The sequence below is a fragment of the Caloenas nicobarica genome, chromosome 15, assembly GCF_036013445.1.
Source record: "Caloenas nicobarica isolate bCalNic1 chromosome 15, bCalNic1.hap1, whole genome shotgun sequence".
Classification (NCBI taxonomy): domain Eukaryota; kingdom Metazoa; phylum Chordata; class Aves; order Columbiformes; family Columbidae; genus Caloenas; species Caloenas nicobarica.
The window spans coordinates 7,592,325-7,617,892 of record NC_088259.1 but is presented as its reverse complement, the minus strand read 5'-3'; the positions used below and the strand labels follow the sequence as shown (position 1 = coordinate 7,617,892).

General features: G+C 44.9%; 1 protein-coding gene across 2 annotated transcripts in view; it reads left to right on the top strand.

The window, feature by feature from the left end:
* Positions 1-19,418, top strand: part of STK4 (serine/threonine kinase 4) — a 43,975-nt gene extending 24,557 nt beyond the window's left edge. For both annotated transcript variants that reach the window (XM_065645378.1, XM_065645377.1), the window contains one exon: positions 16,255-19,418. In XM_065645378.1, coding sequence (XP_065501450.1) covers positions 16,255-16,413 — 159 coding nt within the window. In that variant the 3' untranslated portion in view covers positions 16,414-19,418. The remainder of the gene's footprint in view (positions 1-16,254) is intronic.
* The last annotated feature ends 6,150 nt before the right edge of the window (positions 19,419-25,568 follow it).

Sequence of the window (25,568 nt, the reverse complement as noted above, 5' to 3'; positions counted from 1 at the left end):
ATTTTACTTTCTAATTTGGTTGATAATAACTTTAGCAATTACTCTTCTTTCCACCGAGTAGGATTTATTCCACCCTGCAGACCGTGAGGCTGCGGCACACGCAGCGGATGACACAAGGAAAGGTCGGTGCTGTCCTAGCAAACAGGACCCACAAGTATTTTTAGAATGTGCAAAGCGACTGTTTGACACGCACGTGACCTTGTTTACTGATTTCCATTAGTATGGAAGTATTGCCACGTGCACAGATTACCAGTGTGCTGGAAGCAATAAAAGCCCGCAATAAAAGCTGGCAATAAAGCGGGCTTTAGGTCACCTTCACGTAGTAATGTGTAGCAATTTTGCTTCCCAGCTCTATGTATTTCTCTGGTTCAACTGCATATGAACATACCAGCCTGTCTTGCATGCAGATTTTGTAAGAGAGCTACTTTCTGTTCTGTAGGATAAGAAAAATGCTTGAAAGCAACCTCAGTAAATACATATGGATATTTCTGTAGTGCTTATCTGAGGGTTAGTAGCAGTAACCTCAGGTTGTGTAATGTATTCAGTCTTAAAACGGGATTTTTTTTTTCCCATTTGACTAAAAATGGATCAGTTTAGCTAGCTGTGGGTAAAAGTCTTGTTTATTAATGCTTTATTAATTGAAAGCATCATGAAATAAGCATTGTGGAATAAGAAAATATCCATTTACTAGTAGGTATATCAAGTACATGTGTCCTATACTTGCCTGCAGCTATAACTTATTTCTGCCCTGTCAAAGTAGGCAGGTTTGAGCAGACTTTGTCTGTAGAGTTTGCTGGATTCTGAGTAAAGATGAGATCAGGGAGATGCTGCTGAATACGGTTTCCTCCTGAGCCTTAAGAAATGATTGAAATATTATTGCTTTATGCTACTGCAGACTAGATAAATATGCGTTGTCTTCTCTTCTGCATTCCTCTCCCTATGTGACCAGCACTTGGAGTCTCTTGTCTTCCAGAAAAAAAAAGGCAATATTAAATTACAAAAGATTTTTGCTCTTCTCCCTTGTGGCAAAACCATTTGACCTTTTCTTGACTAACATTGTTCCTCCGAAGCAGGCAGATAAGACACTATTTATATCACAGTGGCAATGTCACGTTAGATAAGGGTTAGAGGAGTCAGCCCCATCCACCGCAGAGCCAAAAACCCTGAGATCTCTACTAAAAGGTGATAAACTCGGTTCCTCCCAGATGTGATGCTCTGTCTATGTCCTGGTTGTGGTTGGAGATGGCATAAACCTAGCAGTGTCTTTCCAGCCTTGGATTTCTGAGTTAGAGGTTATTATTAACCGACTAGTCAATGCCCGATGGTGTTAATGTTTATCCCAACTCGAGTTTGAACCAGGATCTCTGGAGATTTAGGCCCTGCTTGATTATGAAAAATGTTTCCGAGAACATGATGATTTATTTAACACGGGGGAAAAATACTAATTACGGGCAAAAATTCTTGCTGTTAGGAAGAAAGTAACAAACTGTAATAGGAAAATGCTGCAGGGGTAGGCTGTTAATGGGCAGACTGCATTGTATGTAGAATTCCTAATCGCCATAATCAGATCTCAGAATTTTTGTACTTGAATTTAATTTTGCCAGTGAACATGAGTCACATACTGTTGCACAGACTTAAATTAATAATGCTAGAAGATTTGTTTAGACAATGTCATACATTTTTTCACTTTAATCTTTCAGTGGTACTGTAACATATGGCAGAATTAATTGTGCAGTGTTTCCTGCCCTTAGACACAACAAACCTATTTTAAAAGCCTTTTAACTGCTCTGAGCAGGTCATTATTCTAATATCACTAGTGGCTAAAGTGAGAGAACTTTTTTTGTGTTTTTAATTCTGCCCCTGCTTGAAAGGCTTTCTGTCTTGCCAAACCTATCGCATCAGGTATTTGTGGATCATCCAGTCATGGATGTTGTATATTATATCATGAATTGTTTTATTGAAAGCCTATTTTGTTAGCAAATCAGCATGTTCTAGCCATTCATGACTTATGGTACCTATGACAATACTGAAACCTTTTCAGTTTTATTTCGTGAGTGTGGTTCCACTGGGGAAAATGAGTGGTGGCAGAGCCCTCGTCAATCTTGAATTTTGCCATCGTGATGCAAGTCCTGTTGTTTCAATACCTGTAGCATTAAGCTTTGGTTTTGCTGTAAATCTGATGCATAGTTTTTGATATCTCAGTGAATCTATGCTAATTAATTATCCTAGGAGCTTCTTTTGGATGTGGAGTCAAATAGGACCTGAACTTTTAACAGGCACTGGAGCACGAGTGCTGCAGGACATCGAGTCTTTCCAGAGGCTTTACACAAGGAGTTGTAGCTGTTTGCTCCAGGTCTTTTTTGATTCCAGCACCTGTATATCTGCTGACCATTCCCAGCCCGTCAAGAGAAGGAGAGTGTGTTAGTCTAATCATGTCTTCAGCTTGTCCAGGTGGACAAATGGCTGTTGGTTTGCAGTGAAATCGTGAACGTGAGTCCTTTTCCTTCTAGTGAGACAAACTGGGTATTGGTGTGATAGCAGGAGTTTGAAGTTCTTACTGAAAAGCTTATAGGAAGCTTAACTCTTTCAAAGCAAGTCAAATCTCATTAGGGTCACATTGTATTTTTGAGCCTGGTGGTTGGCACCAGCCTGACCGTGTCTCCGATCGGACTCTGCTCGTGCACCCGAGGTGTGTGTGGTCCAGGTGATGAGGATCCAGCCACGGTGGATTTTTGCAGCGCTCAGCCTGCAGAAGCTGCAGCCGGTATCTCGCGGTGCGATGTCTCGCATCCCTGTGCCGCTTCGCCTGTGCCACTGTACAACGACTATGGTAACAAATGGGCATCACTCAGCACAGGGTGTTTCTTCTCCCCGCTCAGGTAGTGAGGAATGGCTGTGGGCTGGAACCAGCAGTTTCTTTCGTTGGAAGTGATTTATAGGGAGGAACTGTTAGCGGGCAGGTGATTTATTGCTTATCAATAACAGTAAACACGTTCTGCTTTTCAATGACCAGAGTCTCTAATTTATCGTGTTCTGCCTCTAAAAGTGTAATTTGTCTTGTGAACAGCTTGTTGTCCACCAGTACCTGGAACGTTCAATGTCTTTGGTTTCTCCGTACATTCATTTGTATAGTGTTTATTAGCAGTGCAATATTAATGCTTTATAGCTTTACTACCTTTTGTCCTTCAAAGAGTTCGATCGATTAAAAACTTGAGAGTATTTTCTGTACGGTTGCAGGCTTTGAAAATGATGACAGGCTGAATAATTGGCTCTCATTTTGTTGGAACTGGTCTTTGGGTCTTTTCTAGCAGTAGGAAGAAGTCATGGTGAGGGTACGTGGATAAGGCAGATGCTGGAAGAGAGGTACTTGCTTTATATGGGCAAGCTGCTGTTGGTTGACCTTTCATAGTTTATTGTTTTATGGTGTTTCCTGACTCTGCTGTGATCCTCTGAGCTATATCTTCTTTTTACTTCTGTCTTTAAAGCAGCTTGGTTAAAGGTGTCAGATACCGGCCTCTACACTAATCTTTCTGTTCCTCCTTTCCCCATCCAAATTACTCAAGCGAATAATCCGAGCTGGTTACTAACACTCAGGAAAGTCTATCTGCTTGGACAGGAGCAAAAAAGTTTTAGTAGAGTATGCAGATTTGCAGGTAATTTAAATGGGACTTCTTGAAAATCAAATAATCTTCAGAGTCCTATTGAATTATTATGAAACTCGCAATACATTCTTTTCTAAGATAGCAAGTTTCTCTGACCCTTGTGTGACAAAAAAGTTTGATTGTTCCAAAAATTCATTTGAATATGTAGAGTTCTGCATAGAAGAAGAAGAAGAAAAAAAAGTTTGGTTAAAGTAGAGCTTTTTTCAATAACATTTTTTCTAAGACTAAACCAAACACTTTGAGTGAATCTTCAGGGATTTCTCTGTCCACAAGTTTATTCCCTTCATCTATCATGAACTCCCCTGTTTGCCAGGGCTGGCTGGAATAAAAATTACCTCTCTGGCACTGATTTCTTCCAATAGTCTTACTTTGATCATAAAGTGAACTTATTTGCTAGGGCATTCATCAGTTTGAGAGATAAACCTGGGTCTGGGATGGCTGACAGATATCTCTGCCTAGGCCCTGTGGAACTAGGGCTGATTCCTGGTTGGGAAACAAGTAAACTTGTTTGTGCTGTGCTGAATCGAAAATAAAGCTTTCTTTCAATGGGACAGCATTAAGACCATATTTTTGTGGGGAACAAACCCCATACTTTCATAGCAAGAATATTTTTCTGACAGTAGAAGATAGTCCAGAATAGGCAACTATTATTTTCCAAGCCTGAAATCATACCCCCATTGTATCTCCTGCTAATTGAGGAATATCTTGAAGTAAAATGTAGTACCTAGCTGTAATTTGCACTGTGAAGTATGATTTATAAAGAGACAGGTTTTTGTGATGTTTTATTCATTGGTTTTAAATGTCACCTGCCTTGATTCATAACATTGATGTCCCTTAAATGGTTTTCCTTTCTTTTTTGTTCCTTCAGCCATCTGCCAAGAATGTTTAAAGTGCTGCTAATTGTTTGTGTTTCTTTTAAGCATTACCTTTTCAGCATATTTAGTATGTTCTTCCCAGCAAATGCTTTTAACTTGTGACATCTTTACTGAGGAAAAATGGTTCATTTTGTCACCTTGTAATCAAACATACAGTCATTTTAAAAATAAGCCCAGGAAAAGCTTGTTTGTCTCTTTTATTGTTTTTAAATGGTCTCGAATCTTCGTAACATTTGCATGCAGAAGACACTCTGAACCAAACCTCATCGAATTCATGGCTGCTTCAAACCACCCATGTGATTTACAGAAAGCTCCATGTATGTAGGTTTTATAAACCTTTCTAAATTCCCTTTACAACAAAAACAACAAACAAACAAAGATACCACAGTAAAAAAATTGTTAGCAATATTTGAAATCGAAAAAGTCAGTTCATTGGCTTGACTCATATCACTTGTGGAAAGAATAGATTTCTTCTCCCATTTGGTAACAGGGTCGTTGCTCACCACCTGCTTTCACTTTGGTGCATACTGACATTGATTGCAAAGCACTTACTGCCACAACTTGCTGTCAAAATTTCTTTTTTTGCTTTATTTTTGTATATAGCAGGCCTTCTGTGACATAAGGCTTTTAAATGCAACTTGCGGTGAGTGGGAAGCAAAATGAGTTGCTGTTGTTTGTGTTGAATGGCTTAGGTCATAGCCCTTAATGGAGACTGAAATAATGTAACCTGAAATCAACTTTATAGGAGAGTTTTCAAACTTGTAAATTCAACATCCTGGAGTATCTTGGAGGCCCCTTTCCTACCGTAGCTTTTAATCTGCTGAGACATTGACTGAAAGTTTTGTGGATGAACTAAATAACCAACAGAACTTCATCCAGGGATTTTGATCATGGGATTTGTTTCACTACTGCTCTGTGTTTAAGGTCAGGCTGCAACGTGCATTTCTGCTTTGGGAGAAAGGGAAGGGGAATTAATAATTGAATGGGTGACGTTGGAAAAAATCTCAGAGCATACTGAATTCTTTAGAAAAACCTGTTTGAGCCTTGTTATGCCTTGAGATCCGTTTTCAAGGCTGGGTGTGTTCTTGGCACAGCATCTCCCTTAAAGAAAGAACACTGCTGCTCAAACAAGATCTATTTGAAATGCTTCTAAAATCTTATCGCAACTCAGCTGTCAGTACAAATGTTTATAAAGGGTAATGTAGCTTAAAAAGACAAGCTTGTCCAGGTTTTTTTTTATCTGTAGCACAAAGGGCTCCTTTTGGGGACTCTTTGCATCAGGAGCCTAATATAGCTGCTCTGGATTGTCCCTCGGAGGATGGAGTCTGGACTGTAAGGGAGAAGCCTGAGGATAAAGTCTCCATCAGGCCCCTGTGAATACTTTGCAATGGGCAGGGCCTCATCCAGAAAAGTGCCAGAAATGATGGACTGTGCTGGAGGAAAGTTCTCTCATCTCTGACATCTGGACCTGGCACATTCGCCTTTGTGCACCCTCTTCTTGTGTTCCTATAAAACCTGCAGTTTTACTGCAAAACCTCCAGTTGCGCATTGCCAGTGTTGTTTGGTGGGTGTAATTACGGGGTGTCTCCCTGCATAACTCACCAGGAGATTTTGAAGGGGGCAGTTTCATCACGTGTGAGGCACCTTCGAGGTCGTGCTCGTACAGAGAAGGTGCTGGAGGTTGCACTTGGCCATGGCCGAGCCCGGGGTGTCCTGGGAGATTTGCTTCGGCTTTTATTGCCATAACCTCAGCGACCAGACGGCTTCAAACCCCAAGCTTTGACCTTCAAGAAAAAGTAGCCTCATACACAAAGAGCGATGTACTCCAAAATGAATATTATTCAGAAATTAGGTGCTTAACTCCTTGTTTAGTGACTTGCCATCACACAGGATCATTATAAATAGATGCCCAAGTACTAGTGAACACTTAGGAAAAAGAGTTTGGTATAAAGCAAACAGCATTTTCTGACAGATTGCTTTTCTTAAAAAAAAAAAAAAAAAAGACAAAAAAGCCCACATTAGTCAGGTGTATACTTTACAGTCGATTTCTGCAGCTAGCCAGATCTCCGAAGCCCAATGACATGATTTATTTTAGCACGTGCAGAGGTATTTTGGTACTCTTACTTAAGAAAATTAAAGCATAATCACTTAGAGAAGGAAAAAAAAACCCCTCGGCTGTGTTTTTTTCCTTAATCAAATCTCTGGCAAGCAAGTGTTTTATAAGCAAGTGATGCTCCTTTTTGGGAGGCTGACCTTTTAGCTTGGTTTCTAATTCAGTTAGTGAAAAAAACCCCAGTGAGATAACTTGTCTTTGTGGTTACAGGATTAGTCAGCCGCTTTCGAAGTCCCTAAAGGATTTTAAGGTTTGGACTTCTTGAAATTCAGTGCTGCAGAATAACACTGACAGTTTGTCATTTCCTTCGTTTAGATTAAGTGTGTACAGTACTTGGGATGATTTTGGTAGTGAATAACGTTATTGATATTAAGGCTAAAACAGGAAATTTAATCTTGGAGCTCAGAAGATTAAAATGCATTGCTCTTTTTAAAAAAACCTTCTTTTTTTCCTGACCACTCACATCAATGAGTAGAGCTTTGGATGGGTTTTCTTCCTTAATGTAACTTCCGTACAATATTGAGGGTAATAACAGTACACAGCGGTTATATGCTTGTGCTGGCCGTAACACCTAAACTTTCTTGAGCCTTTTAAGGATTACAGTAAGGATTAATAAAGCGCAATTCTTGACTAAGAGCAGCTCGGAGATGCCAGCGTTATTGATGCGGGTATGGTGTTCCCACAGCTGTGCAATTTTCTCTGCTCTGTGGGTAACCACTTGGCGTAATCGCTGCGGAGTTACGTCTGGGTACCCAGAGCAGCCAGGGAGATCCGGATGTTTGCTACAATCCGCCGAAACTGGTGTCTGTACTGGGAATTTTCTGACAAACAGCAAAGCTCCCCCCTGGTTCTTATGGGCTTTGGAGAAATGGGAGAGAAACTTCCAAACTGCAGGGAGGGTGCAAAAGCGAAGATGCCTCTTAGCTGGGGAAGGAGCAGTTGTGTATCTAAATGTGTACGTATGTCTGTGGCAGTCACAGGAATTAGGTACTGAGAGTGTGCTCGAGGAAGGTCCTGAGCCAGCAGGATCAAATGTTATGGGTGTAAATATAGCCTGAAATAAGAGATAGTTGAGTAATAATACTACGGCAGTTCTTGCTGTGGAACAGACAAGTCCTGAGCATGGAGCAGGAATTAGTGCGCGCACGCACACAGACTTTCACCCTCGCATAGACCCTTTAGATCCCCTGGAGTCAGAAAATCAAATGTCAGCTGAGGAACGAGGTGTGACTGGGGAAGTGTGTGAGTAACTTCCCAGCGAGGAGCTCTCGGCTGCTTCGGGGCTCTTGGGTCGGCAGGCCAAGGCGCAGCAGCCGCGCAGGGCTGGCAGCGGGTCAGCCTGGAGCTGGGACGTGCCGGTCGGGCTGCCCGGCCCTGGGCAGTTTGCGTTTGCTCTGACCGGAGTCTGGGCTTGATTCGAATCCATGGTACAGCATTTCACAGAATCATAGAATCATTTTGGTTGGAAGAGACCCTCGGGATCATCAAGTCCAACCATAACCTAACTCTAGCACTAAACCATGTCCCTCAGAGCCTCATCTACATGTCTTTTAAACCCCGCCAGGGATGGTGACTCCAGAACTGCCCTGGGCAGCCTGTTCCGCTGCTTCACAACCCTTTCCGGGAAGAAATTTTTCCTACTATCCAATCTGAACCTTCTCTGGCACAACTTGAGGCAGTTTCCTCTTGTCCTACCACTTGTTCCTTGAGAGAAGAGACCAAAACCCTCCATGCTACAGGCTCCTTTCAGGCAGTTGCAGAGAGCAAGAAGGTCTCCCTTGAGCCTTCTCCAGGCTGAATCCCCCCAGGTCGCTCAGCCACATCACACTCGTGCTCCAGACCCCTAGCCAGGAGCCTGTGTGGATGACACTTGGGTTTTTTTTACTTGTATCATGCTATAGGCAGCTTTTTGGCTCAGTGGCCGCTGGTGGGTGGGACTCCATCAGTGCCGCGTTGCTGGGAGCTGCAGCACCTCCGATGGAGCGGCGGCTTCTTGAGAAGCCTGTCAGGCCGTGATGGTGTGGCAGCTTGAGAGAAGCCTTGCTAAGCTGCTAGCAAGGTGCTAAGCTGAGAAGAGAGGTGTTGGCAGTGGTCCTTCCTGCAGATAGAGGACAGAGGGGAGTTTCCAGTTTAGACGTGATCTTCAAAAAGTGGCCTGGCAGGGAGCAGGGCAGGAAGGGGAATGGCACACGTCACCTTTCAGGAGTTCTGTAGGAATAGGATGGACACAGTGGTCTGGTATCATGCACCTTTATTTTAGTCAAATAAGCAGAGCTACTTAGAAAATAACTAACTAGCATTGCAGCAGTAAGATGTTTTGCTTTCAGTAGCTACGAAACTCCATATTTGTGAAGATGAAGTAGTGCTAGCCCAGACGGCGGATCTGCGAAGGCCTGGGTCTCCTCTGATATAACTCTTCCTTAAATACTTTTTTCCCGTTCAGCTAGGGATCAAATCCCGAGTGTGTGTTAGCGTCTGTCTTTCCTCCACAAAAAGTGATGTTGTGACTGTACTCTTTAACTGTTTCAGCTGCTCGACTTGCACTGACTAAAGCTGACTTGGCCTCTAAAACATATGATGATCTAGTTGAAACTTGAGTGTTATTTCTTTGTGGGAAGTCATCTGCTGTCCCGATGAGGTGGCCTGGAACAGCCGTCTCCAGATGTGCACTGCTCACGGGTCCCTTCACCTTCTTTGGGAAGCTCCAGCCACAGTGCTCCTTTGACTTGTGCTGGATGCTGCAGCCTGTGATATGTTTTGCTAGCACATTGCCTAAATAATTAACATGCATTAAAAGCAAAAGCTTGTGCTGCTGAGACTTATTTTTCAAATCCTTTGAAAGATTAATATCTATATTTTTAATCTTGCATGAAATCCCACAGAGAGTACATTTCATCCACTGCTTTCATAAGAGCGAGAAACTTCCCTGACGTGCTAATGCTAAAAGGGGGGAAAATAAGGATAATTAATGTTTGTTTAGGCACTGAGGTCTGTTCTGATTTACTGTAGCCCCTGTGTAGAATGGTGGCTTGACAGATTTGTGAAGTTGCAGGGACCTGAGAATTGGGATGAAAAGCAGGCGGTAAGTACCTGTAGGTTCTTAGATTCTTGTGTCCCTTGCATTGGACAGCTTACAGTGAATATATAGTTAATGCCTGCTCATACATTACATCGAGGCCTCCTTATGCTAGAAACATAAATGAGAACAAGGCACTTAATTTTTTAGATCAGTGATTGAAAGCATGCCAAATGGTACTGAGCCAGCATTTCAGGAAAAATGCTGAGGAAAAAAATGGCATCTGTTCCAACACCAATTTATATCACCGTTTTCAGACCTAAAGTCTGGAGCACTGCTTAGCATGAGAAATCACCTTCTACATTTAATTTTGGCCAGAGAAATTCACTGCTTTTTTTGCTGGCTTAAAAAAAAAGTGCATAGTACTATTCAGCGATCTGTTCCCTCAGAGTGTATTTGATACGAGCATTCAATTGATACCGTGTTTAACCAGCCTTTCAAGTTACAGAAGGCTAATTCCAGAACAATCTCCGTTCTTAGGCTTGTCGAAGCTCACATTCGTGAATCCTTTGGATGTGACACCTCTCCCCAGCTCGAGGTCTCCTGCAGCAGCCCTGCACTCGCACGCTGCAGCCTGAGTTACGCTCCGAGGTGGTTGCTGCAAATAGTTGCAGCAAGTGACATCCAATGGGTGATTGTCTCCCAAAAATAAAACTCTGCTTGAGGAGGTGATAGAAGAAAAGTTCAGGAGTTGAGGTGGATACGCATCAAACCGATCTGCAGGATCCTGGAGAGGAAGGACAAGTGTGCCCTTGGTTTTGTGGGAAGGGACGCACCTTGATAGCGTTGCTGATAGCCAGGGTCAAGTGAAGTAATAGTTTAATTAGTCTCTTCCGTGACAAGCCTTCCTTCCCAAAGGACATCTGAACACTTCATAGATGGTTTGTAGGAATTCTTTTGTACTTACGTAGCCACTTGTGGTGTCGAGTGTGAGGGGCTCAGCTGTGCTTCCATACAATTGTATGCCCAGGTGGTTGTTTCCTTTTTTGTTTTGTTTTTCCAAAACCTGTAGTAGCCTGTTGCTATCTATTACAGTGGTAATATTTTTCATAATCTCTAGCAGCAAATTCTAATTGGCATTTAATGTTTAGCATAGCTTGGATAACTTGGTTTGGATAAAAACCTTTCTCGAGCCATGTTTAGATTTTGACTGTCTAAATTCACACAGGTAAATGAGTTGGTTCCCTGTCACTATGATTCAAGATGGTTTGAGTTTCTTTAGGGGGCTTGGATCACTGGGCATGCAGTCAAGAACTGCTAGATTGCAGTGAAAAGCAAAGAAAAGGAAGATATAACAATAAAAACTGTGCTAAATAGACAATTAATTTGGATTTTTCTTTAGTTCCCATCTAGCTCATATCTTTTCCACTAAGAATTTATTTCCCTATGTAGCGTGGGAAGCTGCAATTTTATTATTTCTGTATTTTAGTCTTCAAACTCCCACTGCCCCTTATGAAGTGCTAATTGCTAAAGCCAGTTTTTCTGAAGGCTATTTAAAACTCAAAAGTTTGCCATCAAGTTGTGTTGAGCAGTAAATGCCACCTGGAATATTTGGGTGAAAGGCAGAGTGATCGCTGCAGCCGGATGTCCTTTCTGAAAAGCCAGAGGTAAAGGTGGGAGGATATTCAGAAAATACTCCGTGTGAGCATGTGGAAGACAAGTGTTCAAACTCGCAGAAATTATGGCAGAGAGGTATGACTAGAGGGCTAAGGAAGCCAGAAACAACTTCCTAATTTTATTTATAGGATTCGCTATAGTATCAAGACTTGAAAATATCTTCCTTCTGCAAAACTATTCAAATACCGTGGGGAAAGTAAGCCCATCTCACCAATGTCATATATATTATTTTTTTGTTCCAGAAGTCAGTATCTGTCTGCAGGTTTGAAAGACGATGGTAGAAGAACTGCATCCCCTCCCTGGAGATGGAAGGGTTCAGGTTTAGCACAAGCTTCAGGACTTCTAACAGAGTATTTAAAAACAAAGCCCAGATGGCATGAAACGTTGCAAAGATGCAAAGAAAAGTCTTTGTGCTAAATCTAGGGATCACATCCAGTGTCAGCAAGTAAAAAGAAAGTCGCAGGAGGAACATGTTTTTCACTTGCCCTGAGACAGTATTTTTTGATTCCTGTGCAGCCGGTGAGTTAGTGCTCTGCCAAAAGTCTTTGTTGGGGGAGAAACGTGTGAAAGCTGCTGGGCAACAGCTCGTTTCTATTTGATGCTCATAATTCGTGCAACAAGAGGGTTTTGATGGCAGTGGTTTTGGTAGAGGAGCACATAGGAACGATAGCTGAGGTGGCTCAGGTATGACTGGATGACATGTATTTATGTCACTAGTGCAGAGTGGTCCAAGTCAGTCGTGACCTGAGTGTAGTGGGTCCCAAACGGGTTGAGCTACAGACCCTGCTATAGGAAAACCAGGCCTGGGTACCCAGAGAACCATGATAAATCATTGGCATCAGCTTGTAATTCAAAGAGTTTTCACTGTTTAGGTTTTTTGTTTGTTTTTCTTGGGAACTGGGAAGGGGCTGAGCTAATTCTCTAGGCTTTGTGTTTTACAGTAGGTCTTGTGTGAAATATAAATCTGGAACGGTCTGTTTGAAAATCCTGTGGCAGATTTTTAGATTGCTTCTTGCTCAGGACAGCACTGCATAGGTATAAATTTCAGACCATGGTGTCTTTGAATATCAAACCTGTGGCAGTGTGTAATATATTTGCAGAGATGCTTTATTTATTCTCCTTTTACTGCTTAGATTCATTTACATTCAGTAGAATATCACATTGCAGTGACACTTTACCTGACTGTAACAAATGTAAGTGGTATTTTTTTGCCCACCTATTTTTAAAAGGCTGATTTGAAAGGATGGGAACTCAGCAGTTGTTTGGGGAGCAGTTACCTGCAAGTCGGCCTGAAATGCTGGCGAAGGGATGTCCTGAATAGCTTAAAAACCTTCTCCTTGAGGAAGAAATTGTGTATCAAATGATCTGTTCCTGATTTGTCCATCATTACTGCATATGCATGGAAAGCTGTAGGTTATATCCTTCTGAAGAACGTAATTAGATGTGTCCTACTGAATTATATAGTAGAAACCATCAGCATCGTACAAGACAGTGTTGCTGTCAGTCTCTGCAGCCTGAGGAAGAGCGAACAGCATGTGTGGCTGTGGGTGAGAGGCTTTCAGGTGAACACTTGCACCTCTGGCGTCTGTCTTCAGTGGGGTGTTTTTACAGAGTTAAGGTCAGCCTCAAAACCTTAAGTAAAAATACAACTGTTAATCAAATGGTTAAAAATCGGCTTTATGCACATGCAGCCTTGCTTGAACAGTTTCGCTGTGCTGACACCTCTCCTTGTGGATAGAGTGGCCCACCTTAGAACAAGTATTTTATATCAGTCTTTACTTTTGAAATGAGATTCCTTCCTTTAAAAGTTTGTCTTGGCTATTTGATCACTGTGGACAAAAATAGACAGCTTTTACAAAGACACTCAGACCTCTTAAAACAGTTGAACTGCTGAGCAGTGAAGAGAGGAATGGGACTGAGCCCGTGCCTAAAACCAGCTCTAATTGCGGCTTTTCAGCGCTGAGACTTTACCCTGAGTAAACGTCTGTCATGAGATGCTCTGTCCTTGTCCTTCTTATTTTGCTTCTGGCATTTTTCTAAGAAAATAGTGTCAGTATCCCAGGAGTCTACCACTGCGGAGACAGATATGCTCAAGTTTAAAAACTTCATTTCTGAGAGAGAGTCTGTCTGTGGCATTGGCTCACAGTGAAAGGCCACACAGCAAAGTGAAATGGAGGCCATCACATTTTAAACAGCTCTTTTTTTTTTTTTCTTTAAAGACGTGTGTGCAAGTGGAAGGACAAGCTGTGTCATAACCCAGCCCAGGTCCCCGGGCCGGTGTTGTCACCGGCCTGAAGCCCCATGGGAGCAGAGGGCTCTGCGTGGGAGCTCGCCTCCCCTCGTTAGTAATCGCGCGCCTGTCAGTCTCTTGTCTGCTCATCTGTGCTGAGCAGTCACGTTCTGGACCTTTTACTAGACTTGCCCTTTGGTTTCTCAGCCTCTTTTAGGAACAGCCTGTCATTCAGAGCCATGCTGATGTTATTCCAGATGAACACTCTGTAGTTAGTTCATCCTCACCGCACACAGCATTGCACACAGGATGTGTTTCTGTCCTCTTAAGACTTTTGCACTGTGTCAACTTGTCTTTCTCCCACCATCCTCGTTCTGTTTAACCTGTGATCAGTCTCCTTAAGTAGCCGCTTTGTTCTGTGTTCTGCATCATGCATCCGTGCAGGTAACCACTTCCCGGGTTGTTCATATTAATATCTATCTGTTGGCTTTTGCCCGCTCCAGACTTATCTGTACTCCAAGCATCTTCCACACCATTTGTCCTGACAAACACACAGTCCTGGGACCTGCCGAAGCCGTTATGTCCCCCTTGTGTGTGTTGGTATCCACGGAGGATGTCCCGCGATGATAGATCGTGTTCAAGAAGACCCAAAGCGCAGCATTTTCATTTACTGCCACCTTCTCGGTTTTGGAGACGACAGTGCCGCAAATCTGCTCTGCCCTTCGGTTCCGACTCTGGCAATTTGTGTCCGGCTGTAGGCAGCACCCAGCACTTGGAGAGGATGATGGAGAAGGCTCCAAGGGCACCCATGGAAGATTGCAGCCCCAGGCCCATTTCTGACACCTAATAGTTGGCTTAAGGTCTGAGTGAGGTGTTTTAAATCTCTTCAAAACTCTTGCCTTGCACTGGGGACTCTCTGGGAGCTGACAGCCATTTGAGATTATATAGCTGCTCAGTATATGTGTTCAGTACTTGAATTAATGTTTTCTTCATTTTTGCATTTTTGACTGTTCAATTTGCTGGGCTGTGAGGAAGAGGAATGTTGAATAATTACCTGCTCCATAATAAGCTAGTGTGAAAAGGCAACCGGTGCCATGCATCAACTTAAACTCCTGTCTGGTAAAGTTGCATTAATGTGTGTAAATAATGTATATCTTTGTGGAGGAAGTGCTTTGTCTTTTTAATGAACAGTTGGCTGATTGGAGAGGCAGAAAGACTGTATACCCTTGCTAAAAAGCTTTTGTTTCGCTTGTGCTTGGATTATTAAAGTGGATTGGTGATCTGGTAACTGAAACTAGGAAATACCTTATTTTGCAGATTATGCTGAAGAATTTCAAAAGACCTTGTGAGAAATCGGCTAACAGATGACTTTGTGGTTTGGGAATTAGTATGTTTCCATCTCAGGAAGAAGGATCACAATTTCCTTATTTTATTGTTCACATACGTTTTAAAGACTGATGCAAACTATACAACTGCCATTAAACAGCCAGTAATTCAGTTGTTGCCTTATAACATGCAGCAAGCGTTTCACTGTGTGTTTTGGTTCAGAAGTGGCTTGAAGAATAACCACGATATCTGACTAATTAACAGCTAAACCAGGACAGCAGCATCACTCGCATCTAACTGACGTAAAGATAAGTCACTCAGTTATGACATTGCTTGAAAGTCTAAAAATTGACTCGCATGTTTTTAGTATCCGTAGCAGGCGGTGCCAGTAGCCATTCCTGTCCTGCTGCGGTGGCTGCAAAAGTGTCTCTGGTGTGTTCCTGGGGGTCACTTGGTCTCAGATGGGAAAAGGACCAGTGCTTAGGTAAACCTTTGAAGTGTCCATGTTTTTTAACGTTATCCTAAAATCCTATATGTTCCTTAAGTTATAATGTTAAAATATTATGTTAAGAGTGTAGCAATGGACAACCTAGACTGTCCCAGGCCACGCTTGGCATCTCCAATCACAGAATAAAACTTCTCTGTGCCAGTTCTCAGCAAACTGGCACACACCGGAGAACCAATTAAACAAAGGGCAGGCAGACAGGGAATTCAGTGAAGGGAGGCTTGTCCAGACTAGTCTGACATCTTCGCATGTACAGTAAAATACAAATTGTACTTGCATATTATATCAGTGTGAGGCTGACCTAAAGCAACCTGTCGTGTGTGTGCTGGGATTTCCAACTAAGAGGAGTCTGAATTCCTCACCATGACTGAGGTTCAGCCTGATTGTACTTTTTTTTTTTTTTCCTAAATGTAACTTTTGTCAATGATTTTTTTTTTCTCCCTGTTCCTTTCCATCTCCCTTTGTCACTGAGCAGATGGAAGTTTAGTTGCAAGGAAAGGGGCAGGAGACAGAACTTCACTTCTGCTCCATCTCAATACAGCATTTCAGTCCTGAGCCTGCAAAATGAAGTGTTAGAAAAACAACTCAGTAAAGGAAGCATTTTGCTGGTTGATTTATACACTCATGCTGTCACTAAATAAAGCATGTGCTATATCTGTAAAATGAGCACAAGCAGCCCGGTGTCCTGTGCGTCACGCCGGTCTCATTGAGAGCAGCAGCCTGAGCAGAACGTTTCCACCTTCTCCTGCCAGAAGACGCCTTGTGACTGTCAGATGGGCAGCAAAATCCCTGTAGACATGTGGCTGGTGGCTGTACTGATGCCGATGTCTGTTCTTTATCTCCCTGCTAGCTAAAGACTTGGAGTGTGGACGAGCTGCAGAGGAGGCTCTCGGCTCTGGACCCTATGATGGAGCAGGAGATTGAAGAAATCCGCCAGAAGTACCAGTCCAAGCGACAGCCGATCCTCGATGCCATCGAAGCCAAGAAGCGGCGGCAGCAGAACTTCTGAGCCACCAGCAGAATATTCTTCCATCTTCAAACAATCAGCTCCTTGCTTTTATGACTACTAAACAGATTGATTTCTATTGAAATATGCTAGCAAAATAGAGGGCAATACTTCTGCTCATTTATTTTTCCACAGCACCTTTGTGAACTCAGGAATGCCATTAAGTGGAAAATCCTGATGGTATGTTTTAATGTTAGACATATATTTAAAACATTATTACGAAGGAGTTTTGTTACTGTTTTTAGGGGAATTGTTTTTAAATCAGAGGAACAGGTAGAAATAGACTGGTGAAAGCTGGCTTACTCGCTTTTCAACTGAACTTTCAGTAGTCCCATTTTGTTGTAAATTAATATGGATTGTGGTATTTAACGGCTGCATCTTTTATGTGTTTTGTTTTTCTTTGTGAATGCACAGACTCAATTGGAAGCTGGTAACTGTTTCTTTCTACTGTTAAGGTACTGATGAGTTTTAGGTCACTGAAGATAGCAGGTAAGAACATATACAAACCGTTCCAGCCTTTTGAAAGAAACTTAAATCTCATTTTTTAAAAAGCCTGTAATAAGCCCCATGCCTTACACTGTGTGCTTTAAGCAAATGCGGTTTCTTCAAAACCTCAGTTTTATCCTCTTTTTGTGTTCTTTGTGAATGAATACGAGTAGATAAAGCATGTTGTGCCTCCATCAGAAATTACATTCTGTAACTTAAAATCCACACTGACTTAAAACCAAAAGCCAATCAATGGTCTGATTCCCCTTTGTCCGTCTGTTTGGGAATGTCCTTCAGGGAGACCCTGCTGACAATGGAGTGCTGGGAAAAGGCAGCAGGATTTCAATGGGTAGAAGTTGTGTGAACCTCTCTCAGGAATTAGGTACTTCTGCTGCATGTGAAAGGACTTAAAATAATCTCCACAGTTTGTGAGATATTTTATAGGCTTCATTTCAGATCTTTAATGCTTGAATAAAACTTAATTTCACAATCCTTCACATTTCTGCAAGGGTTGGCACATCAGAAAAGTTGAACTGAAAGTGAAGGCTTTGATGAATTAACACAGATGTGCGTTTATGGTGATGAAGCAAAGGCGGAGTTGATATGGATGAGAAGACAATTACTGATGTCCTACTGGAAGAGATTCAGTCTCTCCCAGTTCCTCTGGATGCTCTTGTGTTCTTTCTTTACATTCCCCTGCCATTCCTGCCCTGCATAGCTCAATCGAGGGAAATGCCCCAGCGTGTACAATCGCTGTGAGGACGGTGCAATGAGCTCACACCGGTAGAGTGGAGAGTCAAACAGAAGAAGCAAAGAGCCCAGTTGCGGGGCAGAGACCAAGTGTTGCCTCTGCCCTACGGGCTGTGACGGCAGAGTTATGTAGTTTTAGTTGTATCTAGCGTATGATGAAAGGCTTGGATAGAGCATGTGTTTCTGCCGATTTGTCTTTATTTTACTCTGATAGAGGGAACAGTTTCCATGTCGTTCTACTGAAACAGGCCTTGGTACGTCACCTCCATGATTAAACTAAATAGCAGCGTCTCCTGAATCGAATGCTGGTAGAGAGGTGAAGTGTTCATTTCACGCCTCCGTAGGCTCTGATTTCCCCTTGGAGCTGACCCTTGGCCGCTCTTAACAGGTAAACTCCATTGCTGGGAAAGGAACCAAGCCATCCCTACCCCCTCTGCAGGTCTGGTTGCATCGGTTTGTCTCGGTTCGATACCAGTGCATGTGGGACATCAGCAAAGCAGCTGTCCCACTGGGAAAAGGGAGGCAGCGGGCAGTGTATTAGTGTGCGGAAGTCAGAGCACATCCCGGGATAACCAGCTATTTGATAGCCTCACGTGTTGGGAAAGTCTTGAATTAGGAAAACCAAGTAATTAAAAGTTTTGTCGTTGTTGTTAATGGATTAAAATCCCTTAGTCTGGGCTCTAATGAGGTCTAGAGAAGTGTTGTGTGAACATCGGGGCTCATCTGAAATCTGTGCAATACGTTTTGCCCTAAACGTGCATTTATTATGAGCAATATTGGTGAGCGTCCTTTGCATCAAAAAAACTCCCACAACTCAGGAGGGAGTTCCATGGTCAAGTGTTGGATCCTGTAGTAGTCCCTGGGATAGATCTGGCCCGACATGTGGTGTGACAGACACGGCTGTGACGTGGCAAACGCTGCACTGCTTGTGTGTTGTGGAGCAAGCAGATCCTGCCGGGAGTAGTTTTACCTCTGCACTGTGTAGGTGACTTTCTAGTGATCGGAGGGCATTAGAAAACCCAAGTTTTAGGTGAAACACCACAGGGTGGTGTCTATTTACAGAATATGCAACCTGTGACTGCTGTAACTGAATGTAAGCACTCTTGAAATACTCTGCTGAGGTGATTGTCTTAAAATACAGCAAATGAACCAAAATAAGTAAAACTGGTCCAATGGCTTAACTGTCTTTGAACATTTCTTAAATGCTTGCAATGGCTGAGACTTGATTATGTTTCTTGCACTTGGAGCGCTAACGCAGGGGAATTATTTTCTCCTTCACTGATTTTTCAATGTGTTAGGGAAAATAATTCCATTTTTGGTTCCTGTGTAGAGTCTCTGGGAGCACAGTACCCGCTCACTTCTTAGAGTCCTTCATGAGGCTAAGGCATGTGCCATAGAGGAAAGCTGTTTGACCAAGTTTTTAAGCAAAAAGCTTGCTTAATTGTGAAGCTGCATTTGTGTGCTCCTCGAGTCCATCTGCATTGCTGAAAGTGTTCTGGACAAACCCTTATCTGTTCTGCTAAAACTCAGAGATACTGATGACGTCAGTCAATGTGAGACTTAAAAATGTGAAGTTTGTAGCTTTAACTTTTTTGTAACAAAGAAATTAGCAACACTGGCATAAAGTGCTGACTTGAAATGCTATTTTGTAAGATCTGGCTGTTTGTATATAATAGCATTGGGTCATTAGTTTGTATATGTATGAAATAGTAACTTTTATTGCATTCCTCTGAGTTTGATACAGGAGATTTTGTTTGATCTTTCTCAAATATGTTGCCTTACTTGTTCAAAGGGGCAAATAAACTGTCCTTACATGAAAGCATCAGTGTCGTGACTAATTTATGCGTTAAAATACTCTGGTGTGTTATTGCTTATCAGGACAAGTTTTAACGTGACATGCCCGTAGTCAAACAACGTTATGCAAAATTCTGGAGGAACATGCAAGCTTTAATAAACACAAGCAGTAAACATGTCAAATACGTTTTTGAACAGGTGGCTCTTTACCCTTAAAATGTTACTAATTCTGCAGCTTGAGGAGAGTTGCTGCAGCTCAGGGGCAGCTCCGTGTGCTCTGAGGCCGTTCAGGAGGACGCGGTGAAGCCCAGGCGGTTCAGGAGGACGCGGTGAAGCCCAGGCGGTTTCCAGGCAGTTTCCCCACACCAGGGAGCGTTGGCAGCTCTTCCTGGGGCTGCAATCACCCAGGAGGTTCGTTTGCCCTGCGGGCTGCTCTGGCAGATGGGGAGGGTGACTGTGCTGTACATCTCGCTCTGGTATTTCACACTGCAGTGATTGTAGTCAGGCTTGGGACTGGGTATGTATCGATTTATCCACCTTCCTACACAACAGGTGAGGCTAGAGGCTCGCTCGCCTAATTCTGGCTGACTTGCTGCACTTTCAGCTTTCTAGCTTGCAAAAAGCTGAAGCTGACAGTGAGTGGGTGCTGCCTTCCAAGGGTGAACTGTTGGCTTCTACGTGGTTTCCCTGAGCAGTTACTAAATCTGTCCTGAAGGGATGACTAACCGAGGCAGAGACAGAATTCATTCAGGAGTCAGCTTTGGTTAGCAATCGCGGAAGAGACAAAATAGATCTGAGCTTCTGAATGTTTGGAAGGAGCGTGGAAATCAAAGGGAAGGACACCGCAGGCATTTCTAGTAACTGGGAAAGCCTGGAGCTCTTGCGTGTTCTCAGCAGTGTTACTGGGGTATTGTGGAGCCCAGCATGGAGGGAGAGTCGTGTTCCCAGCGCAGCGGCGCTGCAGCCACATAAATATGAATTGCATCTGACTTAACAAAACCAACAACTGAGCGGTAGCTGGGGCTGATGTTCAGCCAGGTTCTTCTCCGCCGTGGGGGAAAAGCCAAGTTCCCATGAAGCTGCAGCACCAGCAGTTTTTCTTCTCCTGTAGTGATGGTCAGCACCAAGATACAGATGTTGCTGTGCCGGTGTCCTTTATGCCCAGCTCCTCTTCCCTACACCCTCATTTTGTCCCATTTCCTCCTGTCCACAGGCCAGAAGAGCCTGAGCATGTGCTTAGATAAATGCTTTGAGTGTTGGCTGACAGCCCCGACTTGAGAGTTGATGATTTTTCGTTGCGTTGATCACTCTGGCAAAATTTTAAAGAGTCAAACCAGGAAACACCCATCAGCTCTTTCCAGACTGGAAGTGACTTAATTGTCATTTAATTTAAGAGTCCAGGAAGACAGCCAAGTTGTTCAAAAAACTTTAAAACAATTCAATTCCATCTACGAAGCACAGTCTGTTCTGCTCCCCTCTATGTTATTGCTGTTAAAATCAATACAGTGCTGGAAGTGGAGAGAGCCCAGAGTCCCTGAATCCCATCCAGGGTGGTTGCAGCAGCAGAGAATGAATATATATATATATATATATATATATATATATATATATATGTAAAAGAGTATATATGTATATCTATACTCATAGCTATAGCTCTGCACCATCAGCAGATGGCTGAGCTGTGGGGCAGCCTTTCCTCACCTCGAGAAGTTCACAAGCTCTGGACTATCACTCATTGACCATAGAGGGGATGATCTTGAAATGACGGCGCAGGGCGGTTTTCCCCGTCTGGTTGTGACTGTGCCCTGCTGGTGCTTTGCTTCCTTGCACACCTGACCTGTGTTTTTCTTCTCCTGAAGTTGTGTGACCTGTCTAGGCATATTTGGTTAACTTAATTCCACCCTTTCAAAGCTATTTATTTAGCTATCTCAAATGCTTTGAATTAAAGCCTTGAGTTTATATGGTTTTTACAACTAAGTTAATAGCTATGGTTCAGATAAAGGCTAAAGCAAACCCATGAGTATCTGCAGACCTGAGGGCTTTCATACTACCAGGACAAGGTATTTTAATTTTGTTTAAAAAAAAAATAATAAAAAAAAAATACTGCACTGTTTGCCTTTACTGGTTTTCATACATAGTTCAGCAAATACAGGAATTACATGGCATGCTCATTTAACAGGTACCTCCTCAAGCAGTCAGCTCTGGTTTGTGACTTCTTGAACCAAGATCAGCTGGGCTGTAGGAGCCAACAAGCTGGAGAGATCTCAGGCACGCTGCTCCCGAGGAGTCTGTCCTTCCCACACATCGAGCCCTGCAAAATCTCCTGGTTTTCCAATAACCAGCCCAGTGCACAGACCCTGCTCAGGGTCATTGTGGTTCTGGAACTTGGAAGTTTTAAACAAAAGTAATGGAGTTTACCTTGTGGAGCAGAGTTTTCTAATTCCCTGCTGCATGAAATAGCTTAATAAGGTCACTCCTTAATCACCATTCCCTGGAGGCAAGAGTCACTCTTTCATCAATCATTTCGTGAGTGTGGAGAGCAGCTTTTGTAGAAATAGCCTGATAAAGTGCTTAATTGATTTACCCACTGTACCCAATGAAAATGCAGTCACTCTTGGGAAAACTGATTAGGGATTAGCAAAAGTACAAGAATTTCCTACTTGCCTTAGAAACAGTAAGTCAAACCAGTCCTTGCAACCCATGGCTGCACAGAAGTGTCTTGCTGAGGTGAACGTGGGCTGTGATCACCCACTGCTGGTGCTGGGCACCTTCCTGCACCCGGTTCCCGGCTCTGCAGAGCTCGAGCTCTGCCGGAGCCGCCTGCACGGCAGTGGGAGGATTTTCCCAGTGCAGTTACTCATAGCCAGGCAAATCCCAGTGTCTTCACAGAGAGCAGGAGGCTAAAAAAAGAAAACGCCTTTCGTGGCTTTCCCAAACCCCAGCCTGGAGCTTGGGCACACCAGCCCCGCTCCGAGGGCAGCTGCTGTTTGCAGAGGGGCTCACGGGGGTCCTGCCTCGCTTTTAACCCCACGTTAGGGGAGCTTTTGCCTCAGAAAGATTAGCAGCATGTGGGGATTTTTTTAATGGAAAATTCTCAAAGGAATAAAGAGTAAACTCTATTTTTATTCCTCCCCTCCTATCACATCTAGCAGAGGAACGCACTCAGTGCAGGGAGAGCAGCAGTTCGTCCTGCCCCCTCCAGCCAGCCCCCTGCAGCCCAGAGACACCTCGGTCATTTCAGAGCATCAGAGAGGCCACTTACAGTGTCGGAACGAGCTCAGCCTCTTGTGCTGCCTTCAGGATATAGGAGGATAAAGCCCGGGCAGCATCAGAACACAAACTACACCCTCTGAAAAGCAGGAGAGCCAGTTCCCAAAGAGCAGCCACCCGCTTCAAGCTGGATGTGCTGGGGGGGGACACCTCCTCTCTGGACAGAAAGCTGGTGCCAGGCTCACTGAGGTTGGCTCAGGATGTGGCTCCTTGTGTGCTCAGCCCCTGCTCAGGGGCTTAAAACCCCCCGCAGGTGCAGAGGCAGCCTGGTCCTGTGCGCTTCTGTCCTTAGGGCTCTTTTAGACCTCCCAACAGGCTACTGAACTTTCTGAAGGCTACAAGCGGTGCTGGCCAGAGGCAGCTTGTGGTGGTGTAGCTTAATTAGTGCTAGCTCTCATCTGCTAATGAGCACAATCCCTATCACGGGCAGTTTGTAGCCTGGGTGCTGGAAGCTGGTCTTGAGTTTTGCCTTTGCAGCGAGGAAGGCAGCTGGATGTGATTGCGGCCACTAAAGCTGAGGGGACGTTCTCCATGCCAGGAGACGGGATTTAAGCAGCTGCTGGCCTGCACAAGCTAGCCTGAATTTGTCTGGGTGGGCTTTAATACTGGCTTTAATACTTGGAGCTAATGGAAGTAACAGGGATGAATGGGATGAACACAGCTGTTGGTGTTAGGGACCAGCTCCTCCGGGGTCTCCAGAGCTGCAATGGGCAGTGTCCCCTCTCCGCCCCGGGCACTGCTCCCCTGCCCTTGCTGACAGCCACGAGCAGAACGGCTGGGAAGCCGACAGGGAACATGCACACACATCCTGCAGCCTTCTGCCGGTAAAGGTGTGCTTAAAACGTTGTTTAAGCAAGTTAAACAACAAACACCTGCTATATTTTCTTTTAAAATGGAGCCTTTTCTACTTTTAGTCCAAAACGTGACCCATGAGCCTGGGGTTAAAATTTGTTTCTTAAAACAAGGGTGGTGTCAGGGGAAATAGCCGCTAATTGGGGGCTGCTCCTGCTCCCCGGGGCTCTCACCGACCCCCTGACCTGGCCCGGCTCAGCTGGTGGCTGCAGGAGCACAGCCCTCCGAGCTGCTGCGGAACAGAAAACCAGCGTCCAAAGCGGGTCACTTAGGTCTTTAATAAAATATACAGTATGCATCCCATGCATAGATAGAAAATTAGTTTACATGCTCTTTTAATAATTATTTGCATAATGCTTTTTAATTAATATGTGTAATTTAGTCTTCACATTTTAATACATTTTGCTACTGGAATATTTATGGAGAGAAGGGGAAACTCCTTCCGTTATTCAAGTAACAGCGCAGCGGGAGCTGGCCGGGGCAGCCGGTGCAGCCCAGCAGTCCCAGCTGGCAGCAAGGATGAGCGCAGAGACCGCAAACCGTCGATACTGGAAGACTTGGTGACGCCAGGAGCGTGAGCACTCTCCCATCCCACACCGCTGTTCCCTGGGTTCAGAAAGGCTGGACCTGCGCTCGCGTTGGTTTGTCTTTTCTTCCCCGCGATCAGCAGATGGGTACAGGCAGAGCCAGCACCAGCAACCACTGCTGTGCCCAAAGGCAGCCAGGACAACTGGTGGCAAACGCCAGGACAACTGGTGGCAAACGCCACGACCCAGGTGTCTGGGGCCATCCTGCAGCTATCAACACATTTTTGAGCCGATTAGGTAACTGCAGGGTGCACAGGCATTGCTGGGTGTTTTCCTCTGTGCACAAAGGAGCTGCACCGTTTCCAAACAGAGAACTGTGGGTCAAGGAAAAACTCTGTAGGGAATTAACGCTGTGCTGGGAGCAGCCCCGAATGTGCTCAGCCAGGCGGGGGGTCCGGATGGGAAGGGATCCCAGCTCTCGGTCGGACCGCCCTGCCCGGCTGTGAGGTGCTCAGAGGTGGTGGTGACGAGGAGCTGTGCAAGGTCCCCCATGTTCTAGCTGTCCCTGGCCATAGGGGTGCTCCCCACTGCAGAGGGAAGGTGAGTGCAACGGCACCCGGGGAGCTGGGCTCCCTGTGGGGACAGAGGTGACGCCAGGGCGCTGTGTCCCCTCCTGCCCCTGCCAGGCCCCATGGCAGGGAGAGACGAGGCAGCAGAGTGAAGCCAGGCTGGGGGCTGTGGCGAGGGGACCGGGCATGTACGGACCCGGCTGTCTTGGGTCACCTCCTCCACCCCATCACAGGCTGCTGCAGCCCCTGGGCTCCCTGGCAGCTCTTCCACAGTGGAAGTCGTGAGCGTATGGCAATGGCAGAGGCGGCTTCTCTGTGCCCAGGAGCATCCCCCCACATCTGCTCCCTGACAGCCCCTGGCAGGCTCTGCCTCCCCTCTGCCCCGGGGTCTGGGTGCCAGCACCCACAGGGAGCAGCCACCCCTCTGAAACAAATGTCCCATGGCATGGGAGCCCCATGGAGTGAAGGGCTTGCGGGGGAGACCCCACTGGGGGTGGCCCTCGGTTCCCCAAGCTCGATCCCCTCAGGCTGCTCCTGGCTCAGAGGACAGTGTCCGTTTTGCCTGATCCTCCCCGGCGGGTGTCCCCGGACAGTGCTCCCGGCCGTGCCGGGCTCCCAGCACAGCCCCAGCCCTGGGGGCTCCCAGCGATGGCAGCACAGGGGAGCAGCTGAACCCCGGTTGTGATGGAAGGAAGGTGAGGTCCAGTCAATGCCACCCCAGGGGCTGGGGACAGTGGGGCTCACCTTGAGCTGGACACCACCTCTCGTCCCATACAGACTCATTTCCAGGTCCCTTTCCCCCATGGCCAGCAGGGCTGCTGAGCCGAGGCTGTTCCCAGCTGGGGGTAGGACAAGGCTGGGGTGGGAGTTGATGCCGATCTGGCACAGGAGGCTGCCTCACCCTCGACAA